General features: G+C 37.9%; 4 protein-coding genes across 7 annotated transcripts in view; 3 read left to right on the top strand and 1 right to left on the bottom strand.

Moving 5' to 3' along the window:
• LOC134815659 (myosin-13-like) overlaps nt 1-2399 on the top strand; it is a 54895-nt gene extending 52496 nt beyond the window's left edge. The window contains exons 32-33 of one of the 3 annotated variants that reach the window (XM_063824214.1): nt 1-154; nt 663-2375. In XM_063824214.1, coding sequence (XP_063680284.1) covers nt 1-130 — 130 coding nt within the window. In that variant the 3' untranslated portion in view covers nt 131-154; nt 663-2375. Of the gene's footprint in view, nt 155-662 lie in introns of all 3 variants that reach the window. The other 2 variants (XM_063824212.1, XM_063824215.1) reach the window with 2 other exon arrangements.
• Nucleotides 1-17321, top strand: part of LOC134815658 (DNA-directed RNA polymerase III subunit RPC2-like) — a 101375-nt gene that overhangs the window by 14056 nt on the left and 69998 nt on the right. The window lies entirely within an intron of this gene.
• LOC134815145 (uncharacterized) lies at nt 2923-10098 on the bottom strand. 2 transcript variants are annotated; one of them, XM_063823649.1, is made up of 5 exons: nt 9924-10098; nt 9366-9522; nt 7853-7990; nt 3571-3721; nt 2923-3224 (listed from the first exon to the last, which is right to left on the bottom strand). In XM_063823649.1, the coding sequence occupies exons 2-5, from the start codon at nt 9471-9473 to the stop codon at nt 3088-3090; spliced, it is 534 nt and encodes a 177-aa protein (XP_063679719.1). In that variant the 5' UTR covers nt 9474-9522; nt 9924-10098; the 3' UTR covers nt 2923-3087. The 2 variants fall into 2 exon arrangements, with proteins under 2 accessions (XP_063679719.1, XP_063679720.1); XM_063823650.1 differs by lacking the exon at nt 9924-10098 and having other exon boundaries at nt 9366-9546.
• LOC134815146 (polypeptide N-acetylgalactosaminyltransferase 13-like) lies at nt 12365-15404 on the top strand. Its single transcript, XM_063823651.1, is given in 5 exon segments — nt 12365-12985; nt 13419-13618; nt 13731-14175; nt 14178-14215; nt 14536-15404. Coding segments are annotated over 5 exon segments (1620 nt in total). The 5' UTR covers nt 12365-12547; the 3' UTR covers nt 15035-15404.

The raw sequence follows: 17321 nt of genomic DNA, 5'->3' as shown, positions 1-17321 counted from the left end.
GCAAAATCCGGATTCTTCTAGAAAGCAGAGCGTAGTATTATCAGAAGTAGATGTTGAAAATCTAGATACGCCGACTATAAATAGGCACTTCGACGAAATAGACCAACTGTTGATGTTAGACTTTGACTGACTAAAGGCTATTTACTTTACAACAGTTGGTAGATTGTGGAGTTGCTGGTTTTGTTTGACTGTTAATTTAACCTCGCCCATTCTGAGTGCCCTTTTTGAAATTCCTCTACATTTTTAAAAACTTGTCCATATTTCTTCCGTAGCATCTACACCCATAAGAAATAATTATTGGGCTTGTTGCAAGCGTGTATTGTTTTAATTTGATGTTTTGGGATTGTGGTTGATGGTCGTCTGCTGAGTTGTAATATTCACTTTTAGTTGGTCTTATCAGCTCAGTTATTAGAAAATCTTGCGTAGTTCATTTAAAATAAGTCTTCAGTCTTCACAATTAAAAATTTGTACTAAAAACTTCATTTTACATCAATTCAAGAACATCTTCATAATTAAGCTGAGTATATCTTCCAGAAAGCACCTTTAAGTTGACGAGTGTACAGTTTTCTCCAGGAATTCACTTTCAATTTGACAATTAGAACATTCATTAACGATTGAAAAAATATTAAATTATCATCAACTAAATTTTAAACATATTTCAGAGCGTCAAGGCTTGAGCGTGAGGTGGCGTTCTACAAGAAGCACAGTAACCATCTGTTTTACGGCGGAGCCGCTACTCCAGCCGCCACACTCCGTACCATCTTCTGCACCGTGTTTATCAACCTGCTGGTCCTGTTCATTCTCCTGATCACGGTGCCTCTTCCAGAACATTCCGGCTACACCCTAGGTACCGGCTACATTTCGTTACAAGAGTTCATCACCTCTCACTTCCTGCACGTGCCAGACCGGGACAAGCCCTTACTCTAAGAGTGGACTGTGCGGTCACGTGGGTGGTCACGTGGGTGGTCACGTGGGTGGTCACGTGGGTGGTCACGTGGCGGCACTCAGCTGTATCACAGCGTTTTTAACTTGTCAGATCTACCGTTGATATGGCTCCCCTGTGCACGAGGAGTTGTGATAAGGAAGGTTTTTATATGTCTGTACCGTTAAGTGGAACTGATGGATGTATTGAGGACATGAGAGATGATTTATTGGAACTTTAAAAGAGAAGTTTGGAGGAGTCAGCAGAATTATTTAGGGATCGACAAATTTCCCTTATTTTGAGCAACTATGAGTATGTAGTAATTAACATACGATGTTAGCCAAATGTTTGAGAAACGGTTGAAATTGAGTTATATTTTTTATGATTTGCTTTGAATAACCAGCTACAATTGACAAAGGAAAGAAATTACATGAAATATTACTATAAAATCCCCGTCGGGCGCTCTCTTTAGCAATCTATAGTTTGTCGTATTCGTGAAATCCTCTGAAAGTTGAATGTCCAAATTAATGACATTTAGCAAAATAAGGGGCTCTTGATCTTACAAATGAAAGTTAGCCATGTGGTTATAATTATATGTCACACATTTGAAACTTGGACCTGATAAAGTTCCTCGAATAAAAATTATACATCTACATACGCGCAGTGCCATGTAGATTGTAGAAGTACATCCTCGAGCCCTATTTTGTTTCCTACTAAAAGTAGGTAGTGAATTGATATCACTTTATAGCTGTCCGCTTTGACACAGAGTCTCAGTAGAATGTTGTGTTTAGTGTCTCGTAGTGAAATGTTTGTAAAGTCCCCCACGATCCTCGTTTTACGTTTACCTTTTCATCTTCAGTTTCAATTTAAAGTTTAAAACGTGTTTGTTTTCAGATGATTCTAGGTTTTTTGTAAATTATCTTTTCGATTTTCTATTATTACCGTCCGTATGTACATGTGTACCTGTACGACAGAGACCAAATCAGACGGGTTCCTCTTTGATTTGAATTTTTCAGTGATCACTTTGAGTCATGTAGTCGTTTTTTCGTCCTTCGCATATTTCAAATCAGTGATAGACCCTTGAATGTGACTTCATGAACTTTTTACAATGTTTTTCTATCGATAATTGTAAGACTGTTTTTGCCATATGAAAGCACTAAACTGTTAGCCAAAAATAACGTTCAAAAATTACCTACACTTCTACACTATGTGATTTGCTCCTCGTAATTAAAAAAGTTTTCGTTATACCAATACATGGGACTTGCAGTTGCATTACCAATACCATTAGTAGGGTTACTCTAGATTTAAAACAACCAGTGATACTCATGATTCGTTCCATTAAATTTTTTAAAGATTACATGATGAATCTCGTTAACGGATTGATAAAATATTTATTCAATTATCTGCTATTAATAGTAGTATAACAACTGAAATGTATATTTTGTAAATACTTAACAAACGCGTATTACTATTACTCATAATAACAACTTAACTGTTTACTGTGCATATCAAATCAATATAAAATTGTGGTAAATCATGAACAATGAACAAAAACAGAATTTAAATCTAAAACTTCTTCTTGACCATTATAAATTGTATTTAATCACAATGAAAAAAATGTATGACTTACTTCTATTCAAATTAATCAAGCAAACGACCAGGATAAGACTTTTGAAATGACCGGGACCGGGATTTTTTATCGAATTTGAAATTGGCCGGGATTAGTCTAATTTGACCGGGACCGGGATTTTAGCTCTATTTGGACACAAAATTTAGTGGAATCAACTATTAGTGCGGAAGTGATCCATGTTTAAGATGGCAATTTGTTTAAGATTAAAAATTTGTTGAGTTTGAAATTAATATTATAAATGATATGATTTCTTTGATACATGTTACGTATCCCAATATCAGAGAAAAGTGGCATGCAACGTATGTCAATGATTTCTATTTTCTAATACAAATAGCACTTTCCCCGTCACGCTGCAATTTTTTTTCCAAAATCTTTAAAGAACTAGAAGTTGCATTCAAAATCCCGGTAAAATTGGTATTTTGGCTGGGACCGGGATTTGGTAAAATTAAAAAGTCCAATCCCGGCTACGGAACCGGGATCACGGTCGATCTCTGCATTAATCTACAATTAATTTGTAATTGTAATCAATTAACAATTAAATCGTGTATTTTGTCCTCGATTGTCTTCCAGTAAACCAGAAAAAGTTAGCGGGAGATTTAGATTCCTGTATGGTAATTGTCTTTCCTTGCACCTTGACTTTAGTTTTTTGTACTCGCTTCTCCTTCCACTTATCTGGCAGGATTATATTTTTAAGATTGCTAAATGTTAATAGCATTAACTTGAAACTGCCACTGGGCTAACATTCCTGAGTAAGGCGTACTCTCAAATAGTTACTTAGAGTTAGTGTCGATACATGTGTTGTAAGTTATGTAAGGGGTCGTTCACATATTACGTAATCAGCTGAGGGGGGGTTTCATAATTTTGACACAATAGCTATCTGTAAAACTGATTACGGAGGGGGGGGGGTAAAAATTGTTCAAAAAGTGATTACGTAATATGTGAACAACCCCTAAGAAGTAAGAACATGAACATCATTTCTCAATTATCTTAAATTTTAATATTTGGGTTTGGTCTATACCTTCGATTTTGAAAACGTAGTCCGATATCGATCTGTGAGAGATGTCAAAGGAAGGAGGTCGAATGAGAGGTTTTGTGACTGTAAAATAATTAGCGACCAAAGGATTGCAGTCACTAGCTTCTGACTTAGACGTTGAACTGTCGGATGTTCTCTGAATGGTGAAATTGATTAGGAATAAATAAAAAGAGGAGTTGTTATAATTGTACTACACATAATTGTATTCCACAATTTGGCAGTTCACTGACACACTACACAGTAATTTCGAATTCGATTTTGTTACTTGCGTTCCTAGTTCCAGTGACCAAGTTCTACGCCATGGATGTTTATTCACTATTAATGTTTTTCCATTTTTAGATCTGTAACATTTGAAGTTGCTCACCGTCCATTGACCCTGTCTTAAATACAGTTACACGTTGTTCGAATTCTAATTTAGCTAACATTTGATTCAATTTTCAATGCATAATGACATTTTCTTAGGTATTTATGTCCCTTCAGAAACATCTTCCTGCAACGGATGGGTCTGATGCAATTCAAAAATGATTTCTGGTTTGGTGAAATGCAATCGCACAGGCCCAGATTGATCTAAACAGAACAAAGAATAAGAATAATTACAAATCATGGAGATGATATAGGGGCCATCTACTTAGTACGTCCGCCAAAATCGCAGATTTTCAGACCTCCCCCTCACCCCTGTCCGGGTGTGTCCAAATTTTCAAAACCACCCCCCTCCCCCAGACGTTCGGATTTCCAGCTACTTTTAATAGTACGAATAAAACTCGGCTCTACTCATAAGCTGCTGATCTGGGAATCGACTTTTCGTTCAAAATACAGGGATTTAAAGTTACAAAGTAATTAGTGTCAAAGAGTTGAAATAAATGGGACTTTTTCGTTAACAGTTAATTCTGCCAAAATTTCCGGATGTCCGGATTTTCAGAAACCATCCCCCTCCCCCTGTCCGAATTTGTCCGAAATTCCAAAACCACTCCCCCCCCCCCCTCGGGCCTCCCTATTTGCCGGACGCCTTAATAGTACAGACAGATCCGTTTGAAAAAATCGATCTGCTGACACACGAAGTTTTCAGAGGATTTTTGACGTTTCTGAGTCCCATTAGGTGCCCTTTATGGCTGACCAACTTTTCCAAACTTTTCCACGTGTCTTAAGGCCACTTTTTGCCACTTTACCACTTTTTACCACCTTTCTTGTTTGTCGAATATCTTTAGTTGTGAACATCGTAAAAGGTTGCGAATCAATCGAGTGTGTTCATATTATCAGGAAGAAAAACTTTTGTTGAAACAATTTTTACGTCAGATAATAAGTTAATTGGATAATTATCAATTAACTAATTAGCAAAATTCTAAACATTTTTTATTGGCTAAAAATGATCGGAATAGCTTGAAACACGGAGAAAAGTAGTTTTTAGAAAAAATTTCGAAAATTCAAAATATTTTTTTCCGCCAAAAGTGATCAAATTGCATGAAAAGCGGAGAAAATGATTTTCAAAAAAAAACTTAGTCAATTTTTCGTTTCAAGAATACTTAAATCACCAATATTTGTAGTTGGAGTTCAGTAAATCTCGGCAGATTTTAGTAATAATCAGGAATTACTAACTCTAAGTGGAAAGGTCTGAAACTGAAAAACGTTAAGTTTAACCATACGATCGCGATATAAGAGTTTCACAACTAATTACAATACAGCCTTATCGATTTTCACAGAAACTGCACCAATGGCACAGTCAAGATCGAAACGATAGCCTGCTGTACTGTCATTTTATTGATTTCAATGATGAATCAGTGGGGTTAAGATAATCACATTTATAATAAATTAAACCTCTCTGTACCGTCAATAATTGTGCTAATCTAAACCGGCTTACCTGTATTACCAGACCTCTTCTTTTCCTCAACAATCAAACCGAGTTGTTCATATCGCATTTGGTGGGTGATGTAAGTAGTAATACATATCGAGCTATATTCAATCACAATACGACACAGTACGTGTATATTATATGGCTCTGAATGAGGTTTATGAAACGCTTTATACCGTGAGAAACTCGGTATAGAGAGGTTTTACAGTTTATCGCGAAAATGTCTATTTGGTCTCATGGCTCATTTACAGTTCGAAGAAGGGCAAGAACAGATCAGGGAAACTGAGGAACAGCCAGGTCCAGGAAGCAAGTGTAGATACACCTTCCAACATCTACTGTGACTGTTTTGTATTGTACTGCATACCGCTTCATTTGCGGGATACCTCAAATCACCCTCATATGTCAGGGTCGGCTAAAAGTAAAATCAACAAGGGTAACATACGGGAAAGGGTAAGATTTAGATACGAGTACAGTGTCGGGCAAGGGGTAATAAAGAACCGGTAATAATTAATTCAGTGAAATGTTCCACGAGAGTCAGGATATTTTGGAAATTGCTAATAGAGACAGATCCTGATCAGGAAGGATTGTTAATGTTATTGAGGATGTTGATTTGAAATCCGGACGTCGTGAAGTAAAAATACAAGTTCTTCCCGCAGGATATTCGGGGCCCATGATGATCAGCTCGGGATTAATGTGGGACAGATCGAAGACTAACAACTGAACCCAATTGAACCTAGTTCCCACTAACCAATCAGCTTAATTGGTTAGGGTTAGGGTTAGGCCTAGGGTTAGGGTTAGGGTTAGAGTTAGGGTTAAATGTCTAAATTGGGTTCAGTTGTCCGATAGCCCGCTCTTGCGAGTTGACATTCTAAGCTTTCTGGTCTTTTCTTGCCTTCTTTGAGCTGTCAAAGAGCCATGAGACCAAGTAGACGTTTTCGTGATAAACTGTAAAACCTCTCCATATCGGGCCTCTCACGGGAGAAACGAGAAGTGTACGGTATAGAACGTTTCATATACCTCATTAAGGGCCATAATATAATATACATGTGTTGCATTGTGTCGTATTGTGATTGAATATAGCTCGATATGTATTACTACTTACATCACCCACCAAATGCGATATGAACAACTCGGTTTGATTGTTGAGGAAAAGAAGAGGTCTGGTAATACAGGTAAGCCGGTTTAGATTAGCACAATTATTGACGGTACAGAGAGGTTTAATTTATTATAAATGTGATTATCTTAACCCCACTGATTCATCATTGAAATCAATAAAATGACAGTACAGCAGGCTATCGTTTCGATCTTGACTGTGCCATTGGTGCAGTTTCTGTGAAAATCGATAAGGCTGTATTGTAATTAGTTGTAAAACTCTTATATCGCGGTCGTATGGTTAAACTTAACGTTTTTCAGTTTCAGACCTTTCCACTTAGAGTTAGTAATTCCTGATTATTACTAAAATCTGCCGAGATTTACTGAACTCCAACTACAAATATTGGTGATTTAAGTATTCTTGAAACGAAAAATTGACTAAGTTTTTTTTGAAAATCATTTTTTCCGCTTTTCATGCAATTTGATCACTTTTGGCGGAAAAAAATATTTTGAATTTTCGAAATTTTTTCTAAAAACTACTTTTCTCCGTGTTTCAAGCTATTCCGATCATTTTTAGCCAATAAAAAATGTTTAGAATTTTGCTAATTAGTTAATTGATAATTATCCAATTAACTTATTATCTGACGTAAAAATTGTTTCAACAAAAGTTTTTCTTCCTGATAATATGAACACACTCGATTGATTCGCAACCTTTTACGATGTTCACAACTAAAGATATTCGACAAACAAGAAAGGTGGTAAAAAGTGGTAAAGTGGCAAAAAGTGGCCTTAAGACACGTGGAAAAGTTTGGAAAAGTTGGTCAGCCATAAAGGGCACCTAATGGAACTCAAAAACGTCAAAAATCCTCTGAAAACTTCGTGTGTCAGCAGATCGATTTTTTCAGACGGATCTGTCTGTACTATAAGTACATGGCCCCATAATACCAGCGTGCGCGCGGCGCACGCTTTTCACGCAGTGTATGTCATGTGAGTCACGTGCCGCGTTATATTTTATTTATCGTTTATACACAAATAGCTACGCGAGCAGTGTAACATAATCAGTTACACTCGTCCATGCTCGCGTTGTTTCGTTAACCTTTGAAAACTGTACGCTAGACGTAACTGTGTTATTGTTGGTAACTTTTATGAGAAGGTACTTCTGAAGTAATGCTGGTTTTTAAAAATCAAATATCGAATTCGCCTGCATTAACAATTAACATTGTTTCGATTTTTGCGGGTTCTCAAATCGGTCACAGAAATTACTAGTTTTCCTGATTTGAAGTGGTTTTCAAGAAATCTCACTGCCGATTAATACTCCACAAGTATTACCTTCCGTTTTGGTCTGTAAACTGGTTCGCTTTCGGGTGTTAATTTGCTGGTGTCCTCAACTCTCGTTTCTTTCCAATAGCCAGTCGGTACTGAGCACAGCCTAGCTGCTCTTACTTGATTGCGTCTGATACTTGCCGGCTGAAGGAAATTTTATTCTTACTTTGAGTAGAAATTTGATATGATATTAAATCTGATAGTATTCGCGGTTTTTGTCATGCTTAGTGTTAAGTGTTAAGTGAGTGTTTTCAGTCTCACCTTAAAGGGTAATTCCAGTACATTTATTTGAAATATTATGTATAGCATCGGCGATCATGAGTTGCGAAGCTACTCTACCATATATACGCTCGCGTTAGTAGGTTATAGTGTATAAACTCGCCTCTCGTTTTTATATTTGTACGCTTTGTTTTGAACATTTGAAGGAGCATGTTTTTGAACTATCTGACTCACTCAATACTCGTTATTATTTGAAAACGAAATCAGTATCTCTATCTACCAGCTCTGAACTCAAAAACAGTCTGGCTAGCTCAAACCTCTTATTGGGCAGTCACCTTGATTGGTTACCTGATACCGTTTATGTCACTGTTTGAGTGTTTGTTCTTGTTGATTAAGCAGGAATCAGCGTTCAAAAATACATCGATTCAAGTTGGTTTCAACTGTAGGGAGCCTTTTGTAGAGAAATCTCGAAGTTCGAGTGATTTAGTGAGTGATTTAGTGAGTGATTTAGTGAGTAATTTAATGAGTGATTTTGTGAGTGATTTAGCACGCTATAGTTTTACTAGAGCGGAGATAATTTATACTTCAAGTCAATAAAACGACGAAGAAAAAGTTGTCGTTTCACGTCTTTACAATCTTCTTACAGAACTGTCAGTGTCAGATATATAATTTGTAAGTGGTGACTGGTGATGCAGTTACTTAGTTATACAATATACAGTATAACAGTAAGCCCCCTTTCTTACAGTGTAGAGAGTCTCTCTCGCTACAGATGCAGAAGATAGGCATACCTTTCACAGAAATGAGCATCTACGAATTCTGCTTGTTTGAGGTGAAGCCAAACTTCTCCGTGGAAAAGCGATGAATAGTAATGTTATCGCCGTAAAGCTTATTTTTAAATAAATAACGTGAAAGGTGAAAAGCTACTGTGGTCTGTTACTGTAAAGTGAACTCGGTTGGTTGCTCAGTTTGGATCATACTTGTGTCCTTTACAACACCAGGCCTTACAGAGTTAATCTTAACACTTAAACCTTCGGTTTGTTTATAGGCAATAGCTAATTGTGCAGTGATAGCTAGTAGTTACTATCATATAATTGGATGCGTGTATTGTGATATCAATCGTACTTAACTTTGCACTTAACTTCCGCACAATCAGAATAACAAAATGGGAAGAAGCGAAACCGACAGTTTCATAAAGGTTATTTTAACAGGGAGCAATCATCCCCTGAAAGCTATGAGGCACAAATTTTATTATCACTTATTAGATTTTTGATGGCGCTCAACGTATCCTCATATTTCTTACCGAGTAATCAGTGTCCTTGAGGTCAGCGTACTCTGTATCCGAGGTGTATCTCGGACGTTGTCTCAGTTGTTTCAAGTCTGAGAGATCGCTGTGTCCCTCGAACGCCATTATCAGCTGTTTGTCTAGAATATTCTCGTCCGGCTCCCACGTATTCCACCTGTAACAATGTGTACATAATATTATTATAATTATGCCACTGAGTCTGCTCATTGTACTCGCTCTTTACTCCCCATTCACTTACATGTACTTCTACTATTACTTACATGTTGATTAAATGGTATAAATTATGTGTGTATTTTTAGATTCAGGTTTGGTTTTTGGAGCGTTTCTTTAATCTCGATCAGCAGGGAGTTGTTAGATAGGGTGCTGAATGCTGATGGTATGTTAAACTGTTGATATGTTTTACACCTCTGTACATTGTGTAATTCAGTCTATCAACACGCAATGTTTTCTCAGCTTAATTTGCAGCTAGAAAAGATAAGATGTTTGTACTAGCAGTTTATATCAAGGACTTTTTGTTTAGTCTAGATTTAATAGTCACAAAAAGTAAAGTCTTACTTGGTAGAGTAGTTCTTCCACTTAACAAGGTACTCCGTAAACCCTTGTCGTTTCCTCTTCTTCAGTATCTTTTCCACTGTGTAAACAGTAGGGTCACTGTTCCCCACCACCCTCAAGTCTCCTCCACCATCACTGACTCCAACCTCATCCCCATTGTCACCTCACCGTACTCTTCATTTCTTCTCATGAATATCTCATTACAATGTATTTCTCAACCATGACGATAGTATCACGTGCAAGCCGCATACTCGCATTGTGCAAGGATTGTATTCAGTACGAGATTGCTTGCATTTGCTTGTCGTGCTCTCAGTGCTAATATTATAAGGTTTAACTGTGCTCTTTTTGGTAGGCACTGTGCAGACTGCAGCCAGTTATACATTATACAGGCTAGCGGGTTATTGGTTTACATCGAGCGGTTACGAGGACTTGCTGTACAATAGCAACATCCGATACCCAATAAATCCTCCTCCTACATGGTACATATTCTATATATAGTTAGATTTGCGATCGTTTGTTGTGTTGAGAACTCGTATCGTACAAAATCGTTATTTGCCTACTGTACGTGATTTTTATGATGGACTTGACAATCAAACTATCAAAGCGTGGCAAATAGTTGCAATATTTCGTTTAAATTTGTAAACGTTTTCTCTCGTTAGAAACTACTTCAACTATCAACAACCGTGCGTTCTGACGAGAAGTAGCAAAGTAAGCAACAAAAAAGGAAGAGTATGGCACTAGAGTCAAGGTTTGGATTGCAGTACAGCGCGACAGTACACTGTAACAGCTGTAGCATAATATTGTGTAGCAACATGTAGAATACATTGAGCTCTTTATTCCTTATCTGGCGTCATGCTATATTTCCTTGTACAGCAATGTATAACAGTATCACATGCAGCTGTGTAACCGTCATGTAACGTGATAGCTAAAGTGTAACGCGGTAGCTAAAGTGTAACGTGATAGCTAAAGTGTAACGCGGTAGCTAAGATGTAGCTGTGAGAAAGGGGGCAGCTACTTAAGGCAGCCGGCTAGGGGGCCGTAGGTAGATGGCAACTAGCTAATAGCTAATAGGCAGTGTTTATTGCCTTGCCGGGTGCATATGAATTGTATTGTGTGTATTTCCGTGTCAGCGGCTTGTGTATATAAGAGTTTACCTGTAGGGTGGCTTGCTGGGAAGTATGTAGTTGCTGAACAGGGTGCATATTTCCCACCACATTCTTCAGCAATGTCAGATTGCCATGATACTTGACAGGTGCTACTAAAAATGCATTAGTGGCCAGATTGAAGAAGCATACACTTGAAGGAAAGATTAAGTAAGCTTATAGTTATATAATGTAGTGCGAGGAGTCCTAACTCTCCTCGCGTCCAAAGATGGCGTCTCTCTTGTCTCAGATATGATAACAGTTCAGCAATCTAAGTTTAGGTATGAGACAGTGGTGAAGATAACGAAAAACACTAGCTAACTCAGTTAACACATTTTATCTAGTATAACAATGGGCTGCCAGACCAATAAGAACCCGTCAACGTAACCAATACATACGCCATAAAGTAATTAACATTCTACAATCTAGCGTGTACTAGTACCGTAGGAAATTTGAGTAGCTCCAAACCAGAGCTCCAAACCAGACAATTCACGAATTTTACACAACTGAGAACGTTCAGATAAATAGAAGTCGACCTGTTTTTTGTAATCGGTGGCGTGTATGAGTATGACTGGTCTGTAAACAGATTATATTTATTGGGTTGCTGCCAAACAGCCCAGTTTCGAACCTCATACCACACAGAATGGCCGCACGCGAGGACTTATATAAAAAGTGATATTTTTGTCTACATAATATTTACTTGTACTTACAGCCCTAATGAGGTGCTACTACTTGACCTCCGCAAAGATGTCACTTTTATGCCACAATCAGAAGTTTTGAACCACTATAATTTATGCCATTACATCTGTACTCCAAATAACGAAATATCATCTATTTGCATATTACTTGTACGTAATAGTCGAGTGTGCTTGTTGGCAATTGGAGGTTGCTACGTGTTAAATCCTCCTCATGAAAACGTGGTGAATGTAGTTGTAGCTCCTCACTTTACCTCCATAATGTACAGCATCATCTTGTATATTCTAATTAAATCTATCGTTCGCTATCGTATTGTGTTTGATTGTTCGTGGTTTGGCTGTAGCACTAGCTTCTGGGTATTATACCCACTGTGGACTGGTAACCCTTACTTTTAGTATTACTACTATATAATGGGTATTAATCTACAACTTTTTACTAGTCACAAATCGCAATACCTGACGTGACGTCATCCTAACAATTCTATTTGTGCCATATTATATCAGAGCTTGTCAAGTCGGTTATACTATAAATAATTTCAATCATACCATAACTGTGCATAATGCTGTAATATTCCAGATCTATAATTTCACTCTATGTTCTTACTTTTAGGCGGGAGTGCAAGGTCGGATATCCAAGAAATAACGTTCCTGCTGCTACAACTTCCTTCCATGTCTCCTTTGACCCGTAACTAAGCTTTGTCGCTGCAGAAGTGGATTGTTTGTTCCTCAAACCTTAAACATCAGACCTACTGTAATCTAATCAGATCTCCCTAATCAATTTACCAAATCGATGAAAACTCCAGGGAATTCTAATGACTCCGGTCAAATCTGTCAGAACTTAATCCAAACGTGTAGAAGGGACGTTCTCAGAAAACGATTCATAGTCCGATGGGGCCTGCTATTGTTTTTTATAATTTTAGTCGTTCATTTACTTGGAAAAAGTGTTATAAAACTTGATATAGATTATGAAGATCCTACTCGTGATAAAATCAGTGCCGATGCTAACACAGAAGGTGATGAGGTCGTGTTTAATCCTCGGAAGAACAAAGGAGTAAACGAAAATCTAAAAAATCTAGCTGACTTACAGCCCCGCAAAACGGAGGAACTACAAGAAGTGGCTGTTGCAGTGGAGCCTCAGTTAGTACATGCGTTTACAGGCAAAACCAACTTACCACCAGTTTACTTGGACTTTGTGGATATGAATCAACCGTGGGATAAAAAGCTTGAGGTTAGTATCTAGTATCTAGTATCTAGTATCTAGTATCTAGATTCTAGTATCTAGTATCTAGTATCTAGTATCTAGATTCTAGTATCTAGTATCTAGTATCTAGTATCTAGTATCTAGTATCTAGTATCTAGTCAGTATCACGTGCTCAAATAATTCACAATATGAAGTTTATCTGCCAACCTTGGAGACACAATACAATACGTCCTTTAGAATATTAAAAACTGTTAAATTTCATGATTAGTAAACCATTGGGGTGCATCAACCTCATAAATACCTTTTGATCCCTCCGATTTTAAATAGGTATAGGTATTTATGTATATTTATGAGGTTGACGCCCCACCCCCAACCATATCATCTGATTATGAAATTAATCACAACTAAAAGTACCAGTTTGAAGTACCTTTCTCCAACCTTACACTGATCCCTATAACAGGATTCAATAAAGAGCGAATGGAAGATGAACAAGTACTTGAGCGACAGAACACCACTAAACCGCGACACAGAAGATCTGAGGCACGCTACCTGTGGGGAGAGAACCTACCAGCACACTCTCCCTGCTGCTAGCATCATTCTGGTGTTCTACAACGAGGCTCTCAGTGTCTTGCTCAGGACTGCTTACACTGTGCTTAAGGAGTGAGTTTTGGTTTTTATCACCCTCGTTGCAATATTAATAGAATTGATTGATCGGTTGCCTTATATTCCTACCAATCTACTCAATCTTTCAGGTAAACTGAACTTATTTCAGGTCAGACCCCAGGTTGGTTCACGAGATCCTGCTCTATGATGACTGCAGTACAATAGACGAACTTAAGATTCCTTTAGATAGACACATTGCAAACTACCCCAAAATCCGACTTGTAAGAGCAGTAGAACGAGGTGGTCTCGTCAAAGCCAGACTGTACGCGTCCAGAGCAGCTAGAGGAGAAGTCATCCTCTTTCTAGACGCTCACTGTGAGCCGACACCCGGGTGGCTGGAACCCCTCCTGGAACCTATTGCCAAGGATAGAACCACAGTCACAGTTCCTAGTCTGGATGATATCAACTGGGAGACGTTAAAGTACGCTGGAGCGGAGACAGTGTATGTGATAGGAGGGGTTAACTGGCTGATGAACATGTTGTGGGCTGCTATCCCAAAGAGGGAGGAGATGAGGAGACAGAAAGAGATCCGTATCCTATTACGGGGAACTTGAAGACTGCCAGCATGGCCGGGGGACTCTTTGCTATGGACAGGTTAGTTATTGTAAGAGCGTGTTTAATGTGTGTTCTTGCGACACGGACATACCAACGGCAACATGTAGGTCCGGTAATATTGTGTAAATATTACACCGAGTTTCCTGATAATTCATGATCATGATGTGTAAATGTAGAATAACCCTCATAGAAGGTTTACAATCAGGATGACTGGGGTTTCTTGAGCAAGCAAACTATCTAAAGCATAAAGTACTGCTAAATGTATTGAAATCCTTATTCAAAAACCGTTATGATGCTTGCTCAATTTCCAACGTTTCTTACTTTTCGTAGTTCTACTAGCTGACAAACATTTTTCGCAGGCAATATTTCAAAGAACTGGGCGAATACGACGAGGGTCTGGGTGTTTGGGGCGGTGAAAACATGGAGCTTTCCTTTAAGATCTGGATGTGTGGTGGCTCAATGATAATGGTACCTTGCTCAAAAGTGGGTCATATCTTCCGACCCTCCCACCCGTACGACTTCATGGGCAACACCGGAGAGGTGGTCACTAGAAACTATATCAGAGTAGCTAGAGTTTGGTTTGATGAGGAGCTGGACTTCTTTTTCAAGATAAGACCACACTTCAAGGACATAGACGTGGGAGATATTTCAGAGAGACTTGCTATAAGAGAAAGGTTAAAGTGTAAGAGCTATGCTTGGTTCATTAAGACCATTTACCCGGAGCTTCCACTGCAAAGAGATTTGATCGGAGCGGGTCAGTTTAGAAATGAGAATAACAGGTGTATGGATACACGGGGAGGTGACCTCCGAGGGGGAGGGGTCCTACATCTGGGGCCATGTCACGACAGGTCAGGGTAGGGACTCCAACTCTAACCGCTTCATGATGTTCACAAAAGACGAGAAAATGATGGGGCTCAACTTTTGCTGCGACAGTGGTTATGCAGAAGGGCTGCAATTTCACACCTGCCACAATCAGGGCGGAGCTCAGGGATTTCAGTATAATGCTGATACCAAACAAATCAGGCAGAACAATGGGAAGTGTGTCACAGGAGATGAACAAAAACAGTTGGTAACAACAGCAGAGTGTAGGCCGGATGATAAATCCCAGAGATGGGACTTTGATTACAAATATTTTTAGGAGATCATTTTCAATGTTATTTTCAATGTTATTTTCAACGCCAAATTACTGATCAAAGATATTGTTCAAAATCAAATTTGATCATCACAATTCTCAATTTGTCTGTTTGAAAATGGAGTCGATTTTATGTTCGACTGTGCCAAACCATGCATCAAATCGGAAATGACTAAATAATATCAATTGAAATGATAAATGAAAAGTAAAAATACCTAAAAGTTTGTGATTTGACTCTTGTTTTACCACGCAAAACATTCAATTGTAGAAAAGGTACATATCATAAAACCAAATCAAAATTTTACAGATTTAACAGAAATTTGTAATGACCAATAAGTCAGTTAATTTATAATGGTATGAAACTAAATTGAGGTACTGGGAGTCAAAATCCCGAATAAAATTACAAAATCATATTGACCCAATGTCTGTCCCATTTTCAGTTTTTGAAGATGAAATTTCCAGGACCAAAGTTTTACAGTTTTGACCATTTTTTCACCCGCAACCAATTAGTAAGTCAACTATTTAATTATAGATAGCATATGAAACGATTCGGATTGAGGTGCTGGAAGTTTTATTTCGATCGGAGGAAGCCCACAGCAGAAAGCTTAACAAAACGAAAAGTTGCATTTTTTAAATTCCTGTCCCATTTTAAAATATGACATTTTCTAATTCTATTTCTAAACACAAATTTGGCAGATTGGATGAACTTTTTGCCCAGAAACCAATTAGTCAGTTAATTAAAAATGGTATGAAACCAAATTGAGATACTGAGAGTCAAAATCCAGAATAAAATTACTGGGCGGCGCTTTACCTGGGACCCCAGGCTATTATGTTCATAAACATAGTCATAACTATAACTTTTATAAGTAAGGCGGCGCTCAGCCTGTCATTCCGCCTAATCTCTATTCTATGTTTATGAACATGATAACCTGAGGTCCCCAGGTAAGAATAAAATTGCAAAATTGCAAAATCATATTGTCCCAATCAGTGGCGTTACGTTGCCTGTTGAACAAATTAGGTGAATTTAGAGGATACGCCGGTAAAATCTCTAAAAAAGTATGTTTCTATGGTGTATGGCAAAACGCGCAGTTTTGCTAGTAGTAGTGCGTAGTAGTACTAGTAGTACTAGTGCCTGAGTTAAGTTTTTCAAAATTGTCCATGACTGCATGGTTTTCTTATTACAGGTGCGTACTGCGTACTGACAGACTGTGCCATCTGTTCATATCAACGTACTGTGCTAGTTAAGTAAACTGTGCTAGTAAACTAGTACATAGTACTAGTAGTAGTACTAGTAGTTTACTGACACTGTACTACTGTTAAATTTACTGGGCCGCGCTCAGCCTGTCATTCCGCCAAATCTTTATTCTATTATATTATTTATGTTTATGAACATAATAGCCTGGGGTCCTCAGGTAACTGTTAAATACAGTACACAATAATGCAGGGTTGCAGCAGTAAGTTAGTAGTTGGGAATATAGGAGTAGGACTGTAAACTAAATCAACAATTATAACGTTTACTTTCAGTTCTAAGGTTCCCAGATAACAGTGGTCAATGTGGGGCGAAATTTCATGGAAGCGAGGCAGGCATATTTAGTTCAGACAAATACCAAATACTGAATACTGAATACATTAACGTTTAAGTTTAACGTTTGTAATGACGATACATGGAACGCCTCATAGACATAGTCATGAGGTTTCATGATATCATTATCTATCTTTTCGGCACCAATGTAATTATGGTCTTACCACCGTGTTTTGGTTCAGCCGAAATAAATTTTACTTTGATGTTTTTACATATTGTTTCTCACTCCAGCTGAGTCTGGTAGTGTTGAGTATCATGAATATTTTTCTAGCTCTCTTTTTCCATGTTTTTGCTTCACAGGAGATATTGTGGTCTTTTCTATTGAATATAACTGTAATACATTGATGTAAAGTTTATTTGAATTTTGAAATAAAATAATAGGATCTTTATTCTGATTCACGATCAACCTGGTATTTTTGTACTTATCACTG

The sequence above is a fragment of the Bolinopsis microptera genome, chromosome 5 (genome assembly GCF_026151205.1).
Source record: "Bolinopsis microptera isolate Bmic1 chromosome 5, MBARI_Bmic_1.0, whole genome shotgun sequence".
In the NCBI taxonomy this organism is placed as follows: domain Eukaryota; kingdom Metazoa; phylum Ctenophora; class Tentaculata; order Lobata; family Bolinopsidae; genus Bolinopsis; species Bolinopsis microptera.
Note: the sequence above shows the minus strand (reverse complement) of the source record. Positions and strands in the feature narration are given on the sequence as shown.